We start from the raw sequence: 23,993 nt of genomic DNA on the forward strand, positions 1-23,993 counted from the left end.
CTTGCAAAAACTACATCCAGGTCAAAGAGTATGTTTATTTTATTTTATACCTCTTTAAACCCAAATACCTTTTACTTCCTGTGATGGATACTAGATCCTGGTTCTAACTAAACTCACTGGACAAATCCTTTTGTTCAACTAAACAAAAGGCAGCGAGCATGAAACAGAGAGCATCGTGACGCATTATGGAAACACAGTTGAGCTATTTTTATCAGGGGGACTCCCTGTGAAGGGGCTGTCAGGCATACCTGCGATCTGGAAGGAAGTACATTTTGATGTAAGGACTCCTGGGCCGCCCGTCAGGCCTTAGAGGAAGCTCCACAGCCTGCAGCACGTTGACTGTTAGCTGGTGACCCACTTTGTCGTACCACAGCTTCACCTGAGCGGGAGGCGCACGCAAACAAATCTGGTTCCATGTACTTACTTCAGCAAACCAAAAGACAAGGTCAAAGTGCACGGACTCACTGAGAGTTGCCCTGGCATCAACTGTGGAGCATCTTGGAGCATCCCGGGACTGGAGGGAGATAGGACATTTAAGGACGGTCTCTCCATCTTCTGGGATTCAAAAGAACTGGAACCTGCTATGAAGGCGAAGAAGAAAATATAAGACAGGTCTACGTGAGAGTCAGAGGCCAGAATAAGAGAGAAGATACAGTGTGTAAGTTTGAATAGTTTCTTTTCTTGAAAACAGTGCAGAGCATTGCTCAGCTAAACCTGCCACGATGAAAAATGATCCTGCTCCTGTCCTACTTTGAGTCCAGTCGACTATTTTTGCATCATATACGAACCTTAATACCAGTTAAAGGATCAACTGTGATCTCAAATAACAACTCACACAACCTCATTACCTCACGGTGGCATATAAAACATCATGGACATAAGACATGTATTAATTTAATTACATTTGTCAATATATTTCTACACAAGATCAGTAAAATCCAACTTTTTTTTTTATCTGCAATGCAGCAGAACCTATATATAATAGTTATTAATAAATTGCCAGCTGCGAGTTTAGAAGAGAATGACAGTGACTCCCTGTGTTCATAGTATTTCCCCACGTTTGGTCACTTATGTCAAAATATGTTACGTTCTGAGCAGGAGTTAGAATATAATATAGAAACCAAGCCAAACAACCGAGCTGAGCTCAAGTATAAAAACATACAGTAGCTCCACATGCTGCTATATATTTTTATTCAGGAACATACAGTGGGGGAAATAAGTATTTGATCCCCTGCTGAATTTGTAAGTTTGCCCACTTCCATAGAAATGATCAGACTCTGGTTTTTATGGTTGTTTACTGGTTATGGGTATAGACAGAATATCAGTCGAAAATGCATAAAAAACACACAATCTAAAAGTTATAAATTGTTATGTATTTTATTAAGGGAAATAAGTATTTGATCCCCAAGCACAACACAAGTCAGTACTTTGTAGAGAAACCTTTGTTGGCAAGCACAGCGATGAGACGTTTCTTGTAGTTGGTCACCAGGTTTGCACACAGCGCAGGAGGGATTTTGGCCCATTCATCTTTACAGACAGTCTCTAAATCCTTCAAGTTTCTTGGCTGCCTCTTGGAAACTCGGAGCTTCAGCTCCCTCCACAGGTTTTCGATCGGGTTAAGGTCTGGAGACTGACTAGGCCACTCCATGACCTTAATATGCTTCTTCTTGAGCCACTCCTTTGTTGTCCTGGCAGTATGTTTTGGGTCATTGTCATGTTGGAAAACCCACCCACGAGGCATCTTCAGTGTTCTTGCTGAGGAAAGAAGGTTTTTGTCCAAGATGTTACAGTACATGGCTGCATTCATTGGCCCCATAATGCGGTGAAGTTGCCCTGTACCCTTTGCTGAAAAACAGCCCCAAAACATGATGTTTCCACCTCCATGCTTAACCGTGGGTATGGTGTTCTTTGGGTCATACTCACGTTTTTTCATCCTCCAAACACGGCGCGTCGAGTTAATGCCAAATAGCTCAACTTTGGTTTCGTCAGACCACAGCACTTTCTCCCAAGCCTTCTCTGAGTCATTTAGATGTTCACTGGCAAACTTAAGGCGGGCCTGTACATGTGCCTTCTTGAGCAGGGGGACCTTGCGGGCACTGCAAGAGTTCAATCCATAACGGCGCAGTGTGTTGCCAACTGTTTTCTTGGTGACGGAGGTCCCAACTGCTTCCAGATCATTAACAAGCTCCTGCCGTGTTGATTTAGGCTGCTCCCTCACCTTTCTCATCATCATCCTCACTCCATGAGGCGAGATTTTGCGGGGAGCTCCAGACCGAGGACAGTTGATGGTCCTTTTATGGGTCTTCCACTTGCGAATAATGGCACCAATAGTTGTCACCTTCTCACCAAGCCTTTTGCTGATGGTTTTGTAACCTATACCAGCCTTGTGCAGGTCTACAATCTTGTCCCTGACATCTTTTGACAGCTCTTTGGTCTTGCCCATGGTGCTGTAGAAGTTGGAATGTAAGAAACTGATTCTTAGAGCAGGTGTGCTTTATATACATGACGAGTTAAGATCAGGAGTATTGGTAATTAGTTGACTGAGCATAGCTGTGTGCCACATGCGCACCAGCCAATCTGTAGGAGCTTGAATTCTAAGTGAATTGTTGGGGATCAAATACTTATTTCCCTTAATAAAATACATAACAATTTATAACTTTTAGATTGTGTGTTTTTTATGCATTTTCGACTGATATTCTGTCTATACCCATAACCAGTAAACAACCATAAAAACCAGAGTCTGATCATTTCTATGGAAGTGGGCAAACTTACAAATTCAGCAGGGGATCAAATACTTATTTCCCCCACTGTATATTTATGTGGTCTTAATTACCTTAGAAATTACATATGTTATGGTCCAGTATTTATATACCTTGTATACTTTTATATGGACTCTCATATACGTCCTCATATTAGTTTGGGAAAGTTAGCAAGATTTTCTGCCCATCTGTGAAAAAATGTAGCTTTCTTTACCAATGTGTTCATTCAGGTTTCTAATGACAACTCTCAATCTGGCAAACCCAAACTCTTGGGGTGTCCAGGCAGAAAAATATTTAAAAAAGGAGAATTACAGTATTAGCTTGTGGGATGTCTAACTAAGGGTTTTCAGGGGTGGTGATTGTATTTCAACCAGTTTTGACCAAAAAGGTCTCCCTGACCTTAAATATCAATATATATATGTATATATATTTACACATACCCACTTTGCCTGATAATTTAATCTGTCCTATTACTATACTGAACAGGGTATTTATAGATTTCAACATATTTTTACTTTTTACCCTTTCTTCTGACTGTAAGTGTGTAATAATGCTAATGGATTTATCTGTCTATCTACTTTTACTTAAGTACTGGTAGTACTACACTTCGGTTCAATTCTGAGGTACTTGGACTTGATTTAGGTAGTTTTATTTTGTGTTACTTTATACTTGCACCCACCAACATTTCAGAGTTTCTGTCTTTTTTTTTTTATTATAAAATATTTAATAAATATTTTTGATGGACTTAGTCGTTAGAGATTAAAGTTTTAAATGCAAAAATCTGTCTTTACTCTTTCTAGCGTATGAATACAGCTGCTACTTTTACGAAACGACAAATTGCACGGTTTACAATTCTGGTTAGGTCCAGATTAAATGTGCACTGTGTTATTTACCGAGTAAAATTCAGCTTATTGTTCTATCGAAAAGAAGACCAACTGCCCAAAAGATGCATAACATACAATCATGCCTCGTTTTCTATGTAAGATCTAAGTATTTTATGCATAAGATGCTTGTAAATAATTGAAGAACAGCTGTGGTTGGATTGTAGTTGGTGTGAGTGAATGATCAGACACAGAAATACAGAAGCCTCAAACATCTGGGAGGAGATACCTACTAGATTCTAATGGAGGGTGGGACGTGTCGGGGATTCTTGGGATATCACTGAAAGAGAAACAGCAAAGACACGTCAGTCCCTCTCATACTGGCGTCTAAGTTGGATTAAACAACGTTCCAAGTAAAAGAGACACACAGGCACACATGCATATAAATATGGTGGTTTTATCAAACAGGGAGAAAAACATTTTTTTAATTTTTTTTTTTTTTTTTTTTTTTGGGATGTTCAGAATCATGTGTTTAAAAAAAAGAACATGGAGAAGCAAAGAGGAGATGTGAGCAGAGCCGAGCTCTTCTAGTGACTGCAAGTGTTTCCCATTCAGACGTTCACGTCGGCCCAATCCAAATTTGAAGGATTAACAGATGGAAAGAAAAAATAAATAGTTCAGTTCTGTCCACACCAACATCTTTTCTTGTCCACCACCACCATCACCACCACCCATGGGAAACACTAGAATCCAATGCACCAGCTCGATGTAAATAATAGAAAGTAAGCATGGTAATCTGTGTAACACTTATCAGTTTAATTTTAGTTTAATTAGAGTTTAATTTCCTCTTTAAATTATAGATATTTTGTGAACTTGCAGGTTGTCAGTTCTTTAGTCTTTTTCATTTTCATCCTGAGAGTTACCCCTCAACCTCCTGAGACTCCTGAGAGCTGTTGTTTGGTTTTAATTTTTAATGTCTCCATTATCTCATTAATTGGGATTAGTAGGACCTAAGAGCTATAAAAACTAAGCATCGTCTTTGAACAGGGAGTTGTTTTTTGGAAAACAAATTATGTCCTCGTATGGGGACACCGGGATTATTTTATTTGATATTATAATAAAGTCACCAACCTGTAACAAAATTCCCAAATGTCCTCAATCGAGTACTTGATAATTATAAAAGTTATACCTTGTTACTACTGAAACAATCTGTGTCATATTAAACTAGAAAAGTTAATAAACATAAATAAACTGTAAATTTTGATGAGGTTTTGTACCTTGTCCACTTTTGTTATGTGATAGCTCATGTTTTTACATCAACTAGTATCTAGTTATGAGGATAAAAGTTTAAATGAAGCAGAATAATCGGCCACAAACCTGAAACTCAATGTCCCCATATGAGGACACAGGGTCTCAGAAGGTTAAAGATGTGTGTTAAAGATGTCACCTTTAGCACAACGACAGGGAATAGCCTCCCAGCTCAAACTCTGCACTTAACATTCAAGAATTAGGCTAAAAACCACCTTCTGGTTTCGGTCTCAGAGGGAAGGTGTCTTCAACTTTGTCATTTTAAACTCAAATATTAAACTGATAAGTGTTTCATGGACCAGTGATTTGCCTGGGTGCCCATTCCAAAATGAAATATTCCAAACATGTAAATGACATAAAATGAATATAAATAGCTTGCTTGATGCATCCCAATGTTCCAGCCTTTCAATCAAAGGATTCAGAGTTAAGGTATCAGGGGAAACTGTCAGTGCCAGAGTTTACTTTGGGACTCGCAGCCTTTACCAGACGCGGACAGCTCAGAAGCTTGCAAAAGCGTTGTTACATCAATGGATGTTTCCCAACGGGCCGTTTTGCATCCCATCAAGCGAACTTTCACTTTTAATTTAGACGGAAATGTCACGAGGCAAGTGTCTGTGCGTAAATTGGCATCTTCGCTAAATACGAATCAGTTCATTCAGGGATGCAAAACGGCACGCGCAAAACCAAAAGAGATTCCAAAAGCGTGACAGAATTAAAGGATCCTAAAAAAAAAAAAAAAAAAAAAAATGGGCAGATTACTTACTGATATTTTCTATACACCCTTCGTGAGTGTTTGGAGAGAAATTAATACATTCAACTTTTTTTTCCATCAAAAGGCAAATGAGGTTGATTCTTACAGCTGCAAACAGCAGTTTGCAATAAAATATGTGGAGTATTAAATTCACTTTAATGATGTTTTCACAACTCAAAACAATCTAGTTCATCATTAACACGACTTGCATCTTGTGTGTGAGGTGACCCAGGTTTATGTATCTTCAGCAAACACAGTATATATATATTCTTTTCCCAAGTGTAACTTCACGTTTTCCAGGGCTAAAAACTTCTTAAAGTTCATTTTAAAACTACATTTAATGTGTCAGGAATATATATTACTTAAAAAAACCCATTGATTAAATAAATAAACTAAATGAAGAAAATGGAGATAGAGTCAGCTCCTAAAAAAAAACCTGGAAAACAAAAGGAAATTTGCTTATGAGGTAAATTTTTTTGGAGCTTATAAAGTCCTCATGCAACACATATAGAGACTAAGCAACAAATGCTTACATCAGCTGTTCAATATAATATGTGTTAAATAAGTCAGGAAAAGTTCCTTTTGTATTATTAAGGAATTAATTATAAAACACAGATCCAAAAAGAATAAAGTCGTGGCTCTAAAATATAAGGAGATATGTAGAATGGGTCCCAACATTGATTGTGAAAGCAAAGATAAATGTGAGCTGATGGATTTGTTTTTAAATAAACTTGTCACAGTTGAGCAGACGCGTCGTTTATCAGCCCACGTTCCTCCTTCACATCAGATAGAAATAAATAAACTCCTCTCTACGGTCATTTCAATCCACTTCCACTCGGCTAAATGCGTTTTCAACTAATTGTCAGCGCTGTTTTGAGATTTATTTAAATAAATGGCAGTCAAAAAAAAAAAAAAGGATCAGATGAGACCAAATTAAAGAGAGAGATGCTCATCAGTGAATGTATGAGGCTGTCTGAGTGAAATCCGAAATAGAAAGTCTCTCTACGGATGAATATAGAGCGTCCAGTGGATCAAATTAACACAACTTATGAAAGAAAAGAAGCATTTCACACAATCATGTTTCAATTCAACCTAAATTTGGATGCTAAATGTTCCTTTATAGACTAGTTTTGTTTTAGAGAGAATTATAGACGCCTATATAAAATCATTTATGACTTTTTAAAATTATAACCAGGTAGGTGACTTCTTGCAACAATCTATCTGCTGCACCCTCCCCACACAAATATTCTAAGCATCGCCTCAGTGGAGCTTTTACAAGGCCTCGACCGAACGCATCAGATGCAGCCCCTTCCTGCCTTTTATGGACCGTACAGCCCATTTTATTTGCTCGATAATAATTCACCTTTTATCGTCCCGCAAATAAACGCAAGTGCTTTTTTAAAGGGGACACATGAGACAAAATGGAAATGTCCCATCCCTAAAGTTGGCAGAGCCCAGCCGAGCGTAATGACTGGCTGTTTTTAATATTTCCAATGCAGCAGCATCGGTGCCGGTCAGAATACAAATACACGCCCCAGTCTGAGGTCGGCCAACTCTGAGTCAGAGCCGCACTTGGCACCGAGCGGTTAGCGCGACGTATAGTTTATTTATTGGTGACTGATCACTGAGGCTAAAGCGTTGCATTCATGGCGCTGATGGTGTTCTGGATGTGTTTCATTCCTTACTTACCCAATAGGCCTTGATACCACCAGCTCCACTTGAGGCTCTGCTTGAGACTCCAGGATGATGTTGTAAACTTCCTTCATAGTCGCCCCCGGCAACAACTTCCCGTTCCACTGCAAGACCTCATCTCCTGAAATCAGTCAACCTTTACATTAAGGCGACATACAGCTCAATTTGATCTCAAGCTGGTAGCAACGTAATTTAATAACAACCTATAAATAATTACCACTTTTCCCTTTATTTTAATGAATTTATTATTGTTCTTTTATTGATTCCACATGGGAGGTTTAGTGCAAAGAAGTATTATTATTTTTCAGAAAAAAAGTGCTTCCCCTAATTATGATGCTATAACATCTATTAAAAACAACTGATACATTATGGAAAGTCTGCACATGAAATAAGATCACGTGTTTTATATTGCCGGATATTGCATTTTGTGACAAATGTTGTTTCCTTTGGGTTTTTACCGACTCCCTTTAAATAACTGTCTCCATGGTCAAACTCCAGTGCTTCTTTTAACAGTTTCAAATCTGTACAAGTTTGTTTTCCAGGTTTTCCATTTAATTGCATTTCATTGCATAATTATGGTACGATTTTAATACCATACCTGCTTTGTGCATTTTGCATCCCATCATTGTAAAGACAAGGTGATATTAACATCAAAAATAGATCACTACAGTTTTTTTTTTCACTTAACATGTAACAAATCTCTCACTCAGTGATGAAAAACTTCTGATGCTTCCACATCCCTTATATGTGAATTATTATTGCTGCTCCAGTATCTGTGAGGACGTGCTGTGACGGTTTAGTGTCTACCTGCTCTCAGGTGTCCCACCACGTCAGCCAGACTTCCCTTCTTGACCTTGGTGATGAAGGCACCTAATCTCCCTGACTCCGTTACTCTGCCTCCCACCACCTGAACATAAACACAAAGAGAACGAGGCGAGCTGTCGTATGACGTGTGTGGACGTCACCGAATCATTAATAGAGAAAAAACGTTTAAAAATTTTTTTTTGTATGTCCTCTGACCTTTAACCCCAGCAACGCCCCTGCTTCTTTGGGCATGGTGGCGCTCCTCTTGCTGAGCGTGATTCGTCCAATGAGGTGGTCCCCCTCCTTGGATGGTTGCCAGGTTACAGGATGCTGCAGCAGAAGACGAGATGGAGGCAGAAGGTGAACAACGTGGAACTCAGGAGACACGTACACGCAAAGAATGCACATCTTCAAGTGTATATCAAAGACATGAAGACAGACAGAGGAACAGCTCCTCTAGTCTGGCTAACCAGTGAATGGAGCATCTGATCGCTCTATGCTGATTGGTTCTAAGCTGGTCACGTGTTTCATGGGCGCCAGGTAAGATACATCTAACCAATATTCACCCATAGAGAAGTGGCAATAACAGAGAATAAAGTTAGATTAAAAGTTAAAATATGCCACAGTGCTCAGCCTACGGCTCCAGCACAGGATCAGGAAAACACGGAGGAAACTCCACCGTTTCCCCAGTGAACAAAAACAGAGAAAGTTATGGAGCAGATTAAAAGGAAGAACTGGATGTCAACTGATGTCTCTCTTTGACGTTTGTTAAGATTTTATACAGAAAGATAAAGTCACACCATCATTAATGTGAACCTTGATCTCAAAAACACCCAACACCACTTTACACATGAATGAAGTTTGAAGTTAACCTAGCCTTATGCTAACCTTATGCTAGCTAGTTATCCAGACTAACGGCTTAGAAAAATAGCAGCAAGTTATTATGACTAGCGTGCCAATGTTATAATGATAACACTGAAGAACAGTAAGAAGAAGGTAAACACAGCTCAGTGACTGATGAGGTGATCGGGCTACAAAGCATTTTACAGACTCATATTTAAGATATTTAAAGGAAGTAGACGCTGGGATATTTAAGTGAGGACCTTTTACATATTGACAGACATTGGCAATAACATTTATAGGAACATTAATGGTGGAAATAAGACATTTATTTCAACATAGCACATCTGCCCCATAGAGTTACACTGTAGAATCTGACCTCTGATGTAGCAAACATGGCGCCCATGGTTTGAGTTGGACAGACTCTGTCTAATATACAGCTCTGAAGTCCCTCCTGGTGTGAAATACATTCTTTTTTCTTTTTTTCCAAGGATGGTTTCAGTAATTTTAGGTAGTTAATATAATACTGATGCATGTTTGAGTTTCACATCCAAACTCGCAAGATCCATTATCCCTGTGGAAATAGCTCATGGAAGGAAGGAAGTGGGGACTCGTTGTCCATATTTATGTACAGTCTAAATCGGTATGAAAGAAGCCGAACAAAAGGAACGGAAAAAAATAGCTACTGCCAAAGAAATATTAGCAGGTTAGAATTTTTAAAAGCCTTAAATGGTAGTTTTAATGCACAATACTGTAGTTATTACTGTATATTCCACAGTCACATTTATATTGAGATTTAATTTATATATTTACTTTTAACTACAGTCTTTTGTTTTATTTTTTAATATACGGTTGATACTGAGCATCTTGCAGAGCTGGAAAACAAAATCTTGTTGCACTCAACAACCTGCGGTGACAACAGAGGATATTGGATATCTGTTAAATATCATTTGCTGTTTTTACTGTGCACATGCCAATAAACATCTTGAATCTTAAAAAGCTAAACACACGCATGATTGTGTCACAAACAGTGTGTGATGCAGACACATTTAAAGAGAAACCACTAAAGATCCCTCAGGTAAAATGGAAAGATGAGATCTGGAATCAACTCACATAAAACTACTGCGTGTAGCTACACATAAAGTTTAATTTACAGCGAGGGCAGAGGTCTCTCTCGTGTCCAGCTTCATGAATCCCTGTGATCTGAGCGGTGAAATGTGAAGGATCACGACGGCTTAGTTTGCCTCGGGGTCGTGTGTTTGCTGTTTAATAAGGAACCTTCTGTTTTGGTGACATTTGTAGAAATTAAATGGCAACAAAGACGAGGACAACACCTAATCCAACAAAGTGTTTTAACGTTTACCACCATTAGTCACTGGTTTTACACCATAAATAATAATAATAATAATAATAACAATAATAAAAAAAGATCCATCCATCCATCAGAACAGACCTGATGTTTCGTTGAAAGGCAACTTGATGCATCACTGACATCCTCCTCCAATAACAACATCATTACCTTCCCAACCTTTTTCTCTAATTTTCCAAGACGAAAACATTTTCTAATAATCGATAGTTTGGATAAAACACATCAGCAAATGAAAACTACGCTCATTAAAGCCTTTTTTCCTTTGAATGTTTTCTTTGGAGTAAATAAAAAAAAATAACACGTTTGGACAGCCAGCAGCAAAATATAATCGCAGACAGACAACGAGCACAGATCCGCGGAAGCTAAACATTCCCCCTTTTTTCTTCTCATAGCAAATATATAAGTTTGTTGAATTTCAGAGGAAAAACCAGAAACGAAAAGCGGTGACTTACGTGCCAAACGGTGGGGTCATGAGGGTAGCACTCCCAGTCGCCTGCAAGAGGAAAAAGAGATCGGCTCAGATACTGTAACTGTAACATATCCTCTTCTCTCCATATCCGTTATACAGACACACACACACACACACACGCGCACGCACACACACACACGGGAAGTGTACAGCAGTGTCCGCTGTATACACAACACATACCAGCCTGCGTCCTCTCATACACGGCTCAGCCAAATTTGGGGGCTCGTCGGAGGGGGTGTGTTTACAGTGGAGGGGGTTAAGTTTATTGAATATTCAAGGCTGGGCCAGAATTAGAAATGCATCACCAACCGCAGCAGGACTCGGTCTAAAAAAAGCCTTTAAAAAAAAAAAATAAAAAATAAAAAAAGAGCGGTCCACAGAGGCAGCTATGACACCGAAGGACGGCTAAGTGTTTTAAAAAAGCTCCAAATCCCTCGTAGATGCGTTACAGATTAGATGGTGTGGATTTACTCTCAGGGTGAAGCGCCGATATGAGGCTAAGAAGAAAAAAAAAAAACTTTGGTCGATTTGAAGCAATAAATAAAAAAGTCCATTGCAGAAAATAATTATTAATATATAGTTTTCACACTTTTTACACAGATCAGCCACAACATTACGACCACTGACAATAGAAGCGAAAAACCTCGACCGTCTTGTGACAATTCAGTGTTTTACCGGGAAACATTTGGACCTGACATTAATTCGTGTGGATGTTACTTAGACATGTAGCACCCACCTAGACCAGACCAGACACCCACTAAGCACACAACAGGACCCCCTCAGGAGGCCCATGTCCATCCTCTGATGAGCCACAGCTGTTTTAGAGGCACATAGGAGGCCTACACAATATAAGGAAGGTGGTCATAATGTTATGCATGATCAGTGTTTAAGTATAGACCAGGGGTCTTCAACGTTTTTCAGTTCAAGGATGGAGAGATTAAGTAGGAACCCTCTATCTACTATATGTGTCCTATATTAAACTCGTCCTAGTGCCATTTAAACATGTACATTATTAGTATAATTTTACATTCAATTTTAAGCTATTCAGATACATAAAGACTGAAATTTGTCAGGCTTGTTCCAGCCTCCAATGGAGCTCCAGAAGTTTAACTGAAGGGCAGGTTATACTGAAAGGTTAGTTATTAGTTTGTGGATCTGTTTCACCGGCTACAGTTTGGTTCAGTGTGCTCAGACTAAGGCCTGTCAAGGTTAATTAACACAACAATAACACGTTAACATAAATTCCTTTTAATGCAGATAGTTTTGAAGCCAGGCTGACTCTTGGTCCCGGCTCAGAGGTTTTTATTTTGTGGATGGGGAGCAGAAACAAACAAGCTGTAATGGATAAAGAATGGCAGGTTCATCTCTGAAGTTCTTTGGTTTTAGGATCAATGTAAACTGAGTTACCACCAGAGTCCACCAATCTGAAAAACCATTTAAGGGTCAAGTGCACGGCTGATAATATTTCTTTTTTCTGCAGCATGTTTGAGGTTATCGGGGTGAACATTCTGCACAGTGTTTGTCATTGTTTCACCTCGTCGTAGATGAAAGGATCAACTGGAAATCAAACATAAAACATGTCCAGACAGAATCATCACAAAGCATCTCAATATTAAATACAGCAAAACATATACTTCTACTACAAATCATTCCATATTCTTTACTGTGCATTCGTTCTTTTTCACTGTTCATAAGGTTAAAACTGGTAAAACTCATTGTTGTCAGTTCTGGAATGGGTCACACACACAGTAGATCTGAAACAATTATATTCAGATGTTTTTTTTTTTTTTAGCATTTTTTTTAAATTCCCAGCCCACACTGTATATACTGAATGTCAGAGTGCTGTTATATTCTGGTACATTTATTTATGTTGTATATATTTGTTACGTAATTCTGTGACCAGGTAACTTCCCATACGTTGTTTTAAGTGTTATGTCTTAAAATATGGAAGCATTCAAGTTAAACAACTGGTGGAGAAGGGCTGGGACTAGATACGTTTCTACGTTGGTTTACGTTTTTATTTTATCATTTTCTTTTGAATATATTTAAAATAAATGAAGCTCAAACTCAAACAAAAACATACATTTGCATAAATCAACCGTACTTGTTTGCTCCCAACTGGCTAAAAATATTAAAAACTTCAAAATGTTCCCTTTAAGCTACATTTGGAAATAAATAATTTGAATTCGTTCGCAATTAACTGCACACCAACAACAGCTGATCGTGTGTTTGATCCTGATTAAATATTGAATCGATTAGACCCGTTCTAATGATCTCACTGTTGAATGATTTTGCTCAGATCCAGAACTTGAGCCCAGAGCTTCCTCCTCCTCCTCCTCCTCCTCCTCCTCCTCCTCCTCCTCCTCCTCCTCCTCCTCCTCCTCCGTGCACATGGGCAATGTGTGCAGGGAACTCAGCGACACTGTTATGACACGCAGTAAAACAGAGCCAAGCGTTCCTAGGAGCCAGGGAGCCATGAGGTTAATGACTTGTGACAACTTATAGTGACATTATGTAATCTTAAAGCAAACGCTCTGACGACAGATAACCCACTTCTCCGTTTCATAACTCGAGAGGGGAACGGGCTTTTGTGCAGTGGGTGGGCGGCAACGGACGCCGCCGCCGTCTACACTTAGAAGGGCTTGAAATGAAAAGACAAGGAGATCAGAGTCAGGTCAGCGTGTGGGGTCATGTAGCGCGGTACAGGACTAATACATGTATGTATGTCTGTGTGTTTTTTAATTAGCACAAAGAAAATGTGGGTCAAAATACGAGCTACCTTTATGTAAGAGTTTCAGTGTTTAAGAAGCTCTGTGACTCAAAACATGCCTTAAATGGAATGAGCGTTCACTAAACTATTAAACCAGTTTATTTTCTTTAAAATTACTTTTTAAATCAGAAACAGAAGAGAAAAGCTCGATTCGTACGGGATTAGTTTTATCTGGGGACGTCATGTGATTGAGAAGGGATGCGGCTCATTTGCACGAGATAATCAAACCCTGAGTCTCTGCTACTTTCCAATTCACTCCACTGTATTTCAGATTACATTTTAAACTTTCCAACAGCTTCAGTTACTTTGCAAATTCTAATTGAAATGATTTATGATAAAACATGACGTGATGAGGCTATCGATACCTGGGGAGAAACTCTGAACGACGTATGAGTGTTTAAAAAAGCCCCACCTTTACACGTTAATGCTTTTTTTAATGGTTCCATCCGTCTAAACGGATAAATGTGTCGACAATATCATGACTTTGCAGCCGAACATCTGTCAAAACTCTGATTTTAAACACATCCTTCGTAAAAAGTCCCAAATCAAACAAAAGTCTTGGAAAAAATAAAAACACAAATCAGATTGGCACACATGACCTGTGTCATGAAAACTGTGGTGGGTAATTTGTTGTGTAATTTCTACATTACAAACTACAGACATGGCTAATATGAATGGGATTCAGCTCACTGACGACCTCAGACATTATCACAAGGTAAAAAAAGTCCAGTGCAAATAGAGCTACAAAAAAACAATCATGCACAAACGCTAACGTTCAGCTAACGTGTTAGCAGCCTACAGTGACACCAGTTTACCAGCTTGTAAATATTTTTCTCAATAACAACAAAGCGGCAGTCGACAATAGAGGAACGATGGCAATATCAAGCAAACAACGTTTAAAGGTGAATAAAGACTGAGGGTGTTTTTTCTCCTTACATGCTTGATACGTTCTCTCTTATTATCTTCGGATTATCTTGTTTTATCTTAAAGAAATCAAACGAAGTTGATTGTGCATTGTGTTATTTCTGTGTAAAATGCTACACAATACTTCACTATTGCTTTACATGGCAAATCTCCCTCAGTCATAAAATGAGCTACACTGGCTGTAAATGTAACAGCACTGACAGTAAAATTCTTCATTATTGGCTTTTAAGATAAGACTATTAATTCATTTTCTGTAACCACTCGTCCTCTGGAGGGTCGGACTAACGCGGAGAGACACGCAAACCATTCACACTCGCACCTACGGCCAATTTAGAATCACCAATGAACCTAACAAGCACGTCTTTGAGCGGTGGGAGGAAGCTGGAGAACCCGGAGAGAACCCGGAGAGAACCCACGCAGACACAGGTCTTCAAACTTTCAAACTCACGAGGCATCAGTTCAGGTCCATCGTCACTAAAGCGGTAAGTGAAATACTGCACGTAGTGTTAACAAAAGGGAAGGAGTTGTTTAATTTAATGGCTGTAGGACGGTCTCTGGTATGGCATGAAATATGACCCGTATAATTAACTCTATTTAAAATAATAGTTTTAAAAAGAATGTAAACAATATTTTTTGGGATGTATAGAGATTTTTTGGGGATAATTAAAAGATGCAGTGGATAAGGTTAATTAACAGAGGACGTGGTGATAGTGATTGTATATAGTGGCAAACCTGCAGAGATCACAGTCGGATCTAGTGTACTGTGACTGTGTGTGTGTGTGTGTGCGCGCGTGCGTGTGCGTTTTCCCGCTCTGATCTTACAATGATTTACATGCCTGGACGCTTCTCAGCTGCCAGCAACCACATCTTGGAGCTGACCCCGTCTCAGTCTCGAGCTAAAAAAGGAAGCAGCGCCTCGCCTGCCACGACGCCGTGTTTAAAAACCCGGCCTGACAGAGCACTCTCACACTGAACCGGCAACTGATGGATGTCATAACGCCTGGTCCCACGCCAGGCTTGTGCACGGTGCGCGCCGAGGAACACGCCACGCTTTAGCGTTGCCAGCTTCCGGTGAAAGTGGAGCTTTGACGGAAAAATAACAAGGAGCAGAAACAGACGTCTTTTAATAACCTTTAGTTATTTTTAATCGTTTGATATCTTCATGGGTAAAGTCACCTGAAGATATTATGTTGGTTTATGAAGTTGGGGGTAAACTGGGCTTAGGAAAGTTTACTGTTGTCGTAGTGTTTAAAATCTGTTAATATAAGTTGCTATTATCAAAAAATATGTATATTTCGTTCAGTGTTTTTCTTAATTCTATGTTCTACATTGTAGATTGATAACATCAAATCACTGGAATCTAAGAACACGCATGAAATGATGAAGCAAAAGTGTTAAAAAAAAACCTAGAATATGTTTTATATTGTAAATTCGTCAATGTTTGCTCTGATTTAAAGTTTTGTATCTGGAATGTGTTTCAGCTTCAAATAATGAGAAGGTGCATCCAAACTTTTGGCTGAAAACTCATTTACAACGAATAGTCTACATTAAATAAATACTGCCGGGGGCTGAGAGTGTACTTGTGATTGTGAGCGGTGCAAAGTGCAACTGATGTGCATTCAGAGCCTTCAGTAGTTTAGTAGGAAAGAGTGCGAGCCGGGTTAGTTTCTGCTCCCTGAACGCCTCACATGCAGGTTATAGGAAGGTGCACAGAACTTAACAATGAATCTAAAAGGTAGTTACCAAAAACCGTGAGAAATACAGTCGCAACATGGTACAGTTATGGAGACCGTCTACATGTCATCGAGGTATATGACATTAGTTTTGAACATATTTGGTAATAAATAGTAGTAAAATGACTTGATCGAGCTCGATGAGAGTTCAACTAATGTTCAGTGTTAAGTAAATTTCATTAAAAACCATTATAATCCTTTATAATCTTAAAGATGACCGACCATCAACACGCACTAAAGCCACCTTTAGTGTGGCTAAAAGCAGTTAGCATAGGGACCAGTATTTAAATCAGCTTCAGCTTCACATTAAGACTGACTTGAGCTTATTTTCAAATACAACCTCTCAACCTGTAAAATGACGATGACCCTGAGGTGTTTAAATAAAATTCCACAAAACAAATCTGGAGCTTTGGGATCGCGACGTAATTCAGTTGTTCATTCTAAACATCGTTCTGAGGTTTCAAAGATGCAGCAAATGCAGAAAACCGTATCAGTGTTTCATTTTCACTTTGATTCACTTAATATTAGATACACAGATCAGGCGTAACATTATGACCACTTTCCTAATTATAATTATTGTGTCAACTCATCAGAGGATGGACGCGGGCCTTCTGAGGGCGTCCTGTGGTGTCTGGTGACAGCATGTTGTTAGTGGGGGCCTTTGAGGGGAGGGGATCATCCCACAGATACTTGATCAGTTTGGGATCTAGTTAATTCGTGGCCAGGTCAACACCTCGTGCTGTTCTTTTTAGTTGTTTCTAAAGGATTTCAGTGTGTCAGGCTGCATCCTGCTGCCATCAAGGACTGTCATTGACATTAGGTGGGGGTGTCTGGTCTGGTCTAGGTGGGTGCTACATGTCTAAGTAACATCCACACGACTGAATGCCAGGTCCTAACGTTTCCCAGCAGAACACTGAATTATCACATGATGGTTTAAATGTCATTCGCTTCTCCTGCCAGTGGTCATAATGTTGTGGCTGATCGGTGTACACATGACAGCGATATCTCGTCTCGGTAATATTTCCCATCTGCAGCCACAAGGCTCGTTCGGCACAGCTGCTTGTTAGCGTGCAGGACCGGACCCCGTAGTTAAAAGCTGTTAAAACCTCCTCTTGAATGTAACAATGAGACATCTCCTCACCTCCGGCTATCTCTACTTATTTATAGTTTTTTATTATTTTTAACACGGCGGAAAGCAGCAAACCCGGGCGCCTCGCAACGGTTAGCAGCGAAGTGACAGAGCCCAGCTTGGACGTGACAAGGTTAGAGTGTAAACAGCCGCGTGTTCTCATGCTTGGGGACACGGTTGTAGCCTCGCGAGGCCGCGCGGGGTCGACCCCGGGATTAACCGGGGTCAAGTTGCCCCATCGCAGGCGCGCTGACACGCACACGCATGTGCTTTCAGTGTGAGACCGTCCTCCCGTAGGGGCCCGGATGAAAACAATACAATATGACACTCAAGGAAAACATCCAGACGCACACACACACACACACATGGCCCCTTGTTAACATGCATGCAGGCTGCAGCCAGCCCAGTGTTGCCGGGTCCGTGCAGACGCAAGCGGACGACACGTATCCGTTCAGAAAAGGCATTTCTTCCGTCACGCTTTAGATTTTTCTGTAAAAAAAAAAGCGAGGTGGAATCAGAGCAGACTTACCTAGGTTGGTCAGTGAGCACAGAGTTAAGTGTGAGTGTGAATGAAGACGGAGGACTGAGACTAAACAGCTCTCCGCTCACATTCACGTCCCGTGGTCGAGCGTTCAAGTGGGAGTGTTCAAACTCTCTCTCACACTGCAATAAAAATGCAGCGCCTCGTGTCATAGACTAAATGATATTAACTTTACACACATGCAGAGCGTCCTCACTCCTTAAACTGATCACAGTGTTTAGTGCGGCTAATGCTACTTATCTACTCTGTATGCTATAGTTATAGCTGCAGACACTTAGCTGCCGGTGCCTCCAGGACTGTGATGACATAAAAATTAGAACCGCGTTAACACAATGTTCCTTCAGGGATCATTAGTTTCAAGTTATTCCAACGACAACTGGTGCGTTTTACGTCATGACTGGTTTCAAATCCAGAAACTTTGGAATCATTGGTATCTACGTGGACTGCCCTCTGTCAACAGGCTGCTGCAGTGAGAACGACTGGATTGAGTTTATCGGTTCATCATGAGGAGGTGGACGGCGGCTGGTTTGACATAAAAGATGGATGTCCATTATGAATGGTGATGTGCATTGGATGTACACACTGTAGCTGGGTTCCAGTTCAACACTGTATATGTTCTATAGTGTAATTCTAAGCAGGCTGAGTCTGGAGCTTCTTAAAACCACAATGAATATACCGCATGCATTAAGAACGTGCAGACGGTGGTGGTGCATCTCTCTGAGAGGCTGAACTGAAGCCGGAAAAGTCACAGATTCTTTCATTTCCTGTTGTTATTTTGAGTCAGTTCAGTTGCTCACTTGCAAAATTTTAGAAAACGACCCTGAGTGGCGCATTGTGTGGTAACGGCTGATGTCTAGCCTGGAAACCAGACTAAGCTCCCCGCCCACCATTTGGTCTGGAGTCCTGGCAACTGATTAGGATAAGTAGGCGAAGATCTGCCTCAACAATCAGATCATTTGGGCTCGTTTTACACGGTGATGGACAGAACTACAGTCACCTGAGTGCTGTGGAGTTGTATTTGTTTAAAACTAAAGGGTTATGATTGGTTGAGCAATTATCCAATTGCATGCAGTGCTGGTTTTCTGTGTGTTGAGTGTGTTACCGGACTCGAGTCTGGCTGTGATCTGGATTAAATCGTCTGGGTCGACTACGATTCTCCTACAGCAAATACGATCATGTGGCCTGTGAGTGAGAGCTGTGAACGGCTCCAGAAGCACTTCTTGTCGAAGAACTGTCAGTGTCAGATGGGTCAGTGCCTCAGATGTGGTCAGAATAAAACCTCCCTCATATGTCGGATGATAACATGTCAACATGTTCTTCACAAACAGGAGCCGATGATTGATATTCTCTCACCTCTCTCGCTGACACTCTCGATCTCGGCGTCCTCACAGCTGCTGTACTCAGGCGTCGTCCCTCCCTCCTCCTCCGAGCTGCTGACGCTGGTTTTCCTCTTCCCTCCGGCCCCCAACCCTCGTTTTGGCTTGTAAGGCCGTGGCGGCGGCGGCCGCAGGGACTCCGACTGGTCGGAGCTAAGCGAATCGTTCCGCAGCATGCTCTCAGCCTTCTCCCGTTTGGTCCGTCTCACTATGGGTCCCTGACCTGAGGCCGGGCCAGGGCCCGAACCGGGAGGCTCTCGGAGCTCAGGGGGAGGGGCTTGTTGTGAATAGTGGTTCTACGGCCGCCTACTCCCACGTTCTGTGGTGAGCACCGTCCCGACCTCCACCCCACCTACGCCCGGGGGGGCCCAGGGGCCCCGGGGGCCATGGGTCATTGTGGTAACCCCTCTGTCGTCTACGGCCCCTCTCCCCACGGATCGCTCAGAACTCCGTTTGAGCCGCGTTTCCCGCGCTCCACTCCCCCGGATGGACCCCTCCACGCTGCCGGGTCTGCATTTGGGTGGCCATGCCTTCCAGGAGGGCCGCGCCCTGTTGAAGTGGAGCGCATCATGTGTCCATGTGGTGGTAACCCCCCTCCTCTGTCCGTCTCACCCCGGCCCCTCCTCCCACGGGATCGTGCTCCAGAGAGCGTCCCTTTGACAGCCGCCGGTTTTCCCTGCGCTCCCTGGACTCCCCCCGGAGGTCCCGGTCCATGGAGACCTGGGTCTGCAGTTTGGGCTGGCCTGGATGCCGCTCTCCCCGACCCCTCCCGTTTCTCCTGGGGCGCAAAGGAAAGAAAAGGGTACAGGTAAGTGTTGTTGATGACAGATAAAGTTATCAATAAGAGAAACTGTCACCACTGTTACTCTCATCTTATACTAGTTAGTGAATATTTCACCATAACAGAATTATAATTTGTTATGTGAATATTCTTTTTTAAACCACCTGGTCGTATATACATTTTAATTCTGTTTTGGGTGTTTACCAAACACATCCAAGTTCTCTCATCTTTAATCTGGAGGTATTTACATCCAAACCAGAGCAAATGTGAAGCAATTACAATAGAAAACCCACTACTGGCAAAGTCTCACTCATTGTATTTTTGGGCTTTATGAATGTTTTGCACCATAGACTGTTATCATTGCACTGCACTTCATTTGTTTTTTTCCTATTCTCACGGTCCTACGGCACCACGTAACGCAGCAGTTGTCAATAGCAACTGTCAATCCTCATGATGTCACATCCCGTTTTCATAGTCTAAAATAAAACTTCTCTGAAAAATATACGCTTGTCATCAACATCATATTAATTACCTAAAAAGGACAGAAAGCATCCTGGAAGAAAAATTAGTTCTCGTATTAACGTTTTAGTTTGGCCAAAATCCCATTCACTAATGTGGAGGGGGGCGGAGCTTATGACCACTAGAGTGCATGCATTGAGTCACTGACACGCCCACTGAGTGGCAAAAACTTGGTGAAATGTATCAGTAAATACAGAGAGACAGGGAAAAATGTGGATTATCAGATCAAATTCAGGATATTTACACTCGACAATGATCTATACGAAAATAACAAATGGGTCCACGGACATTGGACCTGATTTCAACGCTGGCAAATATTATCTAATCTACTAAAGTATGACCTTTTGGTATTTTAACAACACAGCTCCAACGGCTTTGTACTAGAGTAACCACATAATTTGGAAAAGTGGATTAGCCTCAGTTTCAGTTAGTTTTAGTTTATTTCAGTTTTGATGAAAGTAGCTAAAAAGGAGATGACGCTAGGATTCCAGTTACTTTATTTACTTTTCTTTGTCAGTCAGAGATATCTGTGAAAATATATCTGCTTTTTAAATCTGTTGGTCAATCATACGCTCTTCACCTTTTTTTTAAAAAAAAAAGAATTTTTACAATTTAGACGCTATTAAAGCCTTTGATTCAAACTAATGCTGCTAATCTCTGTACTCATCTGTCACTGTGATGTCACGTGCATACCCTCTATACTGCAGCCTGCCACCAGGGGGAGCTCCACATGCTTTGATTTCACCTTTAAAGACCTGTTAAGGGATCCTCTTTTTACACAATCTATGGTTTGCACTGTGGTGAAATCCTTCTGTGTTTGCTCCCTCAAAGTCTTGGACGGACAATGATATTTCTACCTCCCAGAGAATGTTCTTCGCTTGTCTGGATGTAATGATTTTTTTAGGGAAATTTATTTGGTTGGCATAATTAAATGCTTTCAGCTATTGCTACCCCTTACAAGTAGGGATATAGTCATACAAAACAAATACTTAACAAACTGAAGTACCGATGCTGCAACCACTAATAGAAAGTCCCGAGTGAATAACGTCTTCTACTACCCAGTGTGTTGGAACCAACTGCATTCTTCCATTACACTGTGAATAGCATAGGAAACTATGCCCAAGAGACATAACACACCGCTGTATAAATGGACCAATCGAGGAATGCAGGGAGATGATGCTCAATAACACAAATATTAACATATTTAACTAGGACTGCTTTCTTTGTGTTGGCTGAGACAAGACAGGTGCAAACATTTCACACATTCAGATCAAAAGTCATCGTCCTCTTCTGTCAGCGGGAATAACATTGTCTGTGTTCCTGAACCCTGGATTTGGAGACTAACAGTGTATTTTAGGTGAGATCTGTGTTACGAAAAAAGGTGTGTAATTTTGAGAGATGAACAAGGAAGTCGGGGGGGTCCAAAAAGAAACAGGACTGGCCCGCATTATGACATTTGTGGGGTACAGAAAGATATTTAACAGTACTCATTTATTTTTTCTAATTCTGTCTCTTGTGCATTCACCAGTTTCAAGAATAAAATTGTTGAATTGCTGGCGATAAAAAAAAATAAATAAAAAAGTGCAAGCTATATTTTCAATAAAATGTATTCCCAGCACTTTTTAACTTCTTTTTTACAACTTTTGCTTTATTTTTTAATAGTAATTCTTGTCCTTTTCAGACATTAACATAGTCTGAATATGGCAGAAATTTTACACGTTGGTCTCTATAACTCCATCATTACTTTTGCAAAAAGAAAGAAAAAATCTGTTGTCATAAACCAGGATGTTGATTAAGACAATTGTTTAGACTAAAAGAATTTCCTGTACAAAAGATGGGAATTGGAGTTTGATCTTTACGTCGTGTGCATGGTCAGACATCAGGCGGCTCTGTGTGCAACCTAATAAATGACAAAACTCATGATGCAGTTTATTAAATGTTTTGGTGTGAAATGAGACAGTGAGTTTCTTGCACTTTCTGTGGCTCAGTTTGAAATGCTTAAGATAAAGTTCTTAAAAACTGAATAAAAGTGTCTAGAAACAAACAGTAAAAACGTATAAAACAAGCAGTAAACAGTAGTAAAGTGCATAAGAGTAACAATAAGGTGGTGAAATCCAGCACAGTACTTCCTTTAAATGCCCTTAGCCTGAATAACTCCTTACATGTGGTAAAAAGGTTTCAGAAAGTTTTGTCTAGCACATCCAAAGACCAATGATTCGTTACTAATCTAGAAGTGTCTTCAGATGCAAAAAGTTTTCGGCAACGTTGGCAACATCCCCGTCAAACATATTTCCTTTACTAACCCACATCTATCCCTATATGCTCCAGTTATGGTCTCCCTCAAGATAAGTTCAACAGTCATCTCACGTGTCTCGTGGTGGTTCGCTGAGAGACCGGGCATCTGTGCCGGGTGCGGTTCCGGGAGCGTTGGGCCAGTTGGGATCTTTAATCGCGGCTGAAGAGCCCGGGGGTGCTTGGGAGTGAGATCGGAACTTTTTATCCCCGAGCATTTGGCACACAGAGGGCTCGCTGACGGCCGAGCCGAGGCCGCCGGGCTTCCCGGGCGGACCGGTGAACCACTCGCCCGGCTTGGTCAGGAGCTCCTGCTGCTTTCGGCAGTTATTGCACACCCAGATCACCTTAGAGAGAGGGAGCAGAGGCAGGGATTACAATCACAGAACATCGGATAAGACAGATCAGATGAAACGCACTGGCCAGCCACAACATTATGACCAGGAGATGTGAAAACCCAATGTTCTGCTAGGAAACGTCATGTGGATGTTACTTAGACACGAACCACACACCTAGACCAGACCAGGCCCCCCCCACCCCATAGTAATGACACTCCTTGATGGCAGCATCCATCCCCAGCAGGATGCAGACTGACACAGACACAGAAAAACACTTAAGGAACAAACATGAAGTACAGCTCAAGGTGTTGACTTAGCCTCCAAATTCACTAAATCCCAAACTGATCGAGTACCTGTGGGATGATCCACAGAGGCCCCTCCCCTCAAAGCCCCCACAAAACAACATCCTGTTACCAGACATCACAGGACACCCTCAGAAGGCCTGTGTCCACTCTCTGATGAGTCACCACAAGAAGTGGTCTTAATGTTATGCCTGATTGGTAGACATAATTTTAACGGAGAACTCGAGAAGAGTAACAGAGCGCTGCTGATTATTAGTCTCACACTAGGATTGTCCAACAGGAGAGAACTCCATTTCTGCCAACCTCTAATCTGAGGCCCAGCTTATCGCTGCGGCTGTCAAACAGGAAACGGGAACAATGCGCTTCCTAAAGAGCGGCACTGCTGCCAATGAGTCGTCCAGAAAAAGGCTTTTATGGAAGCTTTTTAAGATCAACATCACGGCGGTTATACCGGCGAGCAGCTTGGCTTCCACCG

At 41.1% G+C, this 23,993-nt stretch overlaps 1 protein-coding gene across 1 annotated transcript in view; it reads right to left on the reverse strand.

Moving 5' to 3' along the window:
- LOC125018738 (regulating synaptic membrane exocytosis protein 1-like) overlaps positions 1-23,993 on the reverse strand; it is a 93,839-nt gene that overhangs the window by 26,774 nt on the left and 43,072 nt on the right. The window contains 11 exon segments of the mRNA XM_047602946.1: positions 249-379; positions 466-581; positions 3,874-3,920; positions 5,652-5,669; positions 7,329-7,452; positions 8,139-8,238; positions 8,352-8,465; positions 10,797-10,837; positions 19,264-19,582; positions 19,749-20,064; positions 22,954-23,225. Coding sequence (XP_047458902.1) covers positions 249-379; positions 466-581; positions 3,874-3,920; positions 5,652-5,669; positions 7,329-7,452; positions 8,139-8,238; positions 8,352-8,465; positions 10,797-10,837; positions 19,264-19,582; positions 19,749-20,064; positions 22,954-23,225 — 1,598 coding nt within the window.

This window comes from Mugil cephalus, chromosome 13, assembly GCF_022458985.1.
Source record: "Mugil cephalus isolate CIBA_MC_2020 chromosome 13, CIBA_Mcephalus_1.1, whole genome shotgun sequence".
Taxonomy (NCBI): domain Eukaryota; kingdom Metazoa; phylum Chordata; class Actinopteri; order Mugiliformes; family Mugilidae; genus Mugil; species Mugil cephalus.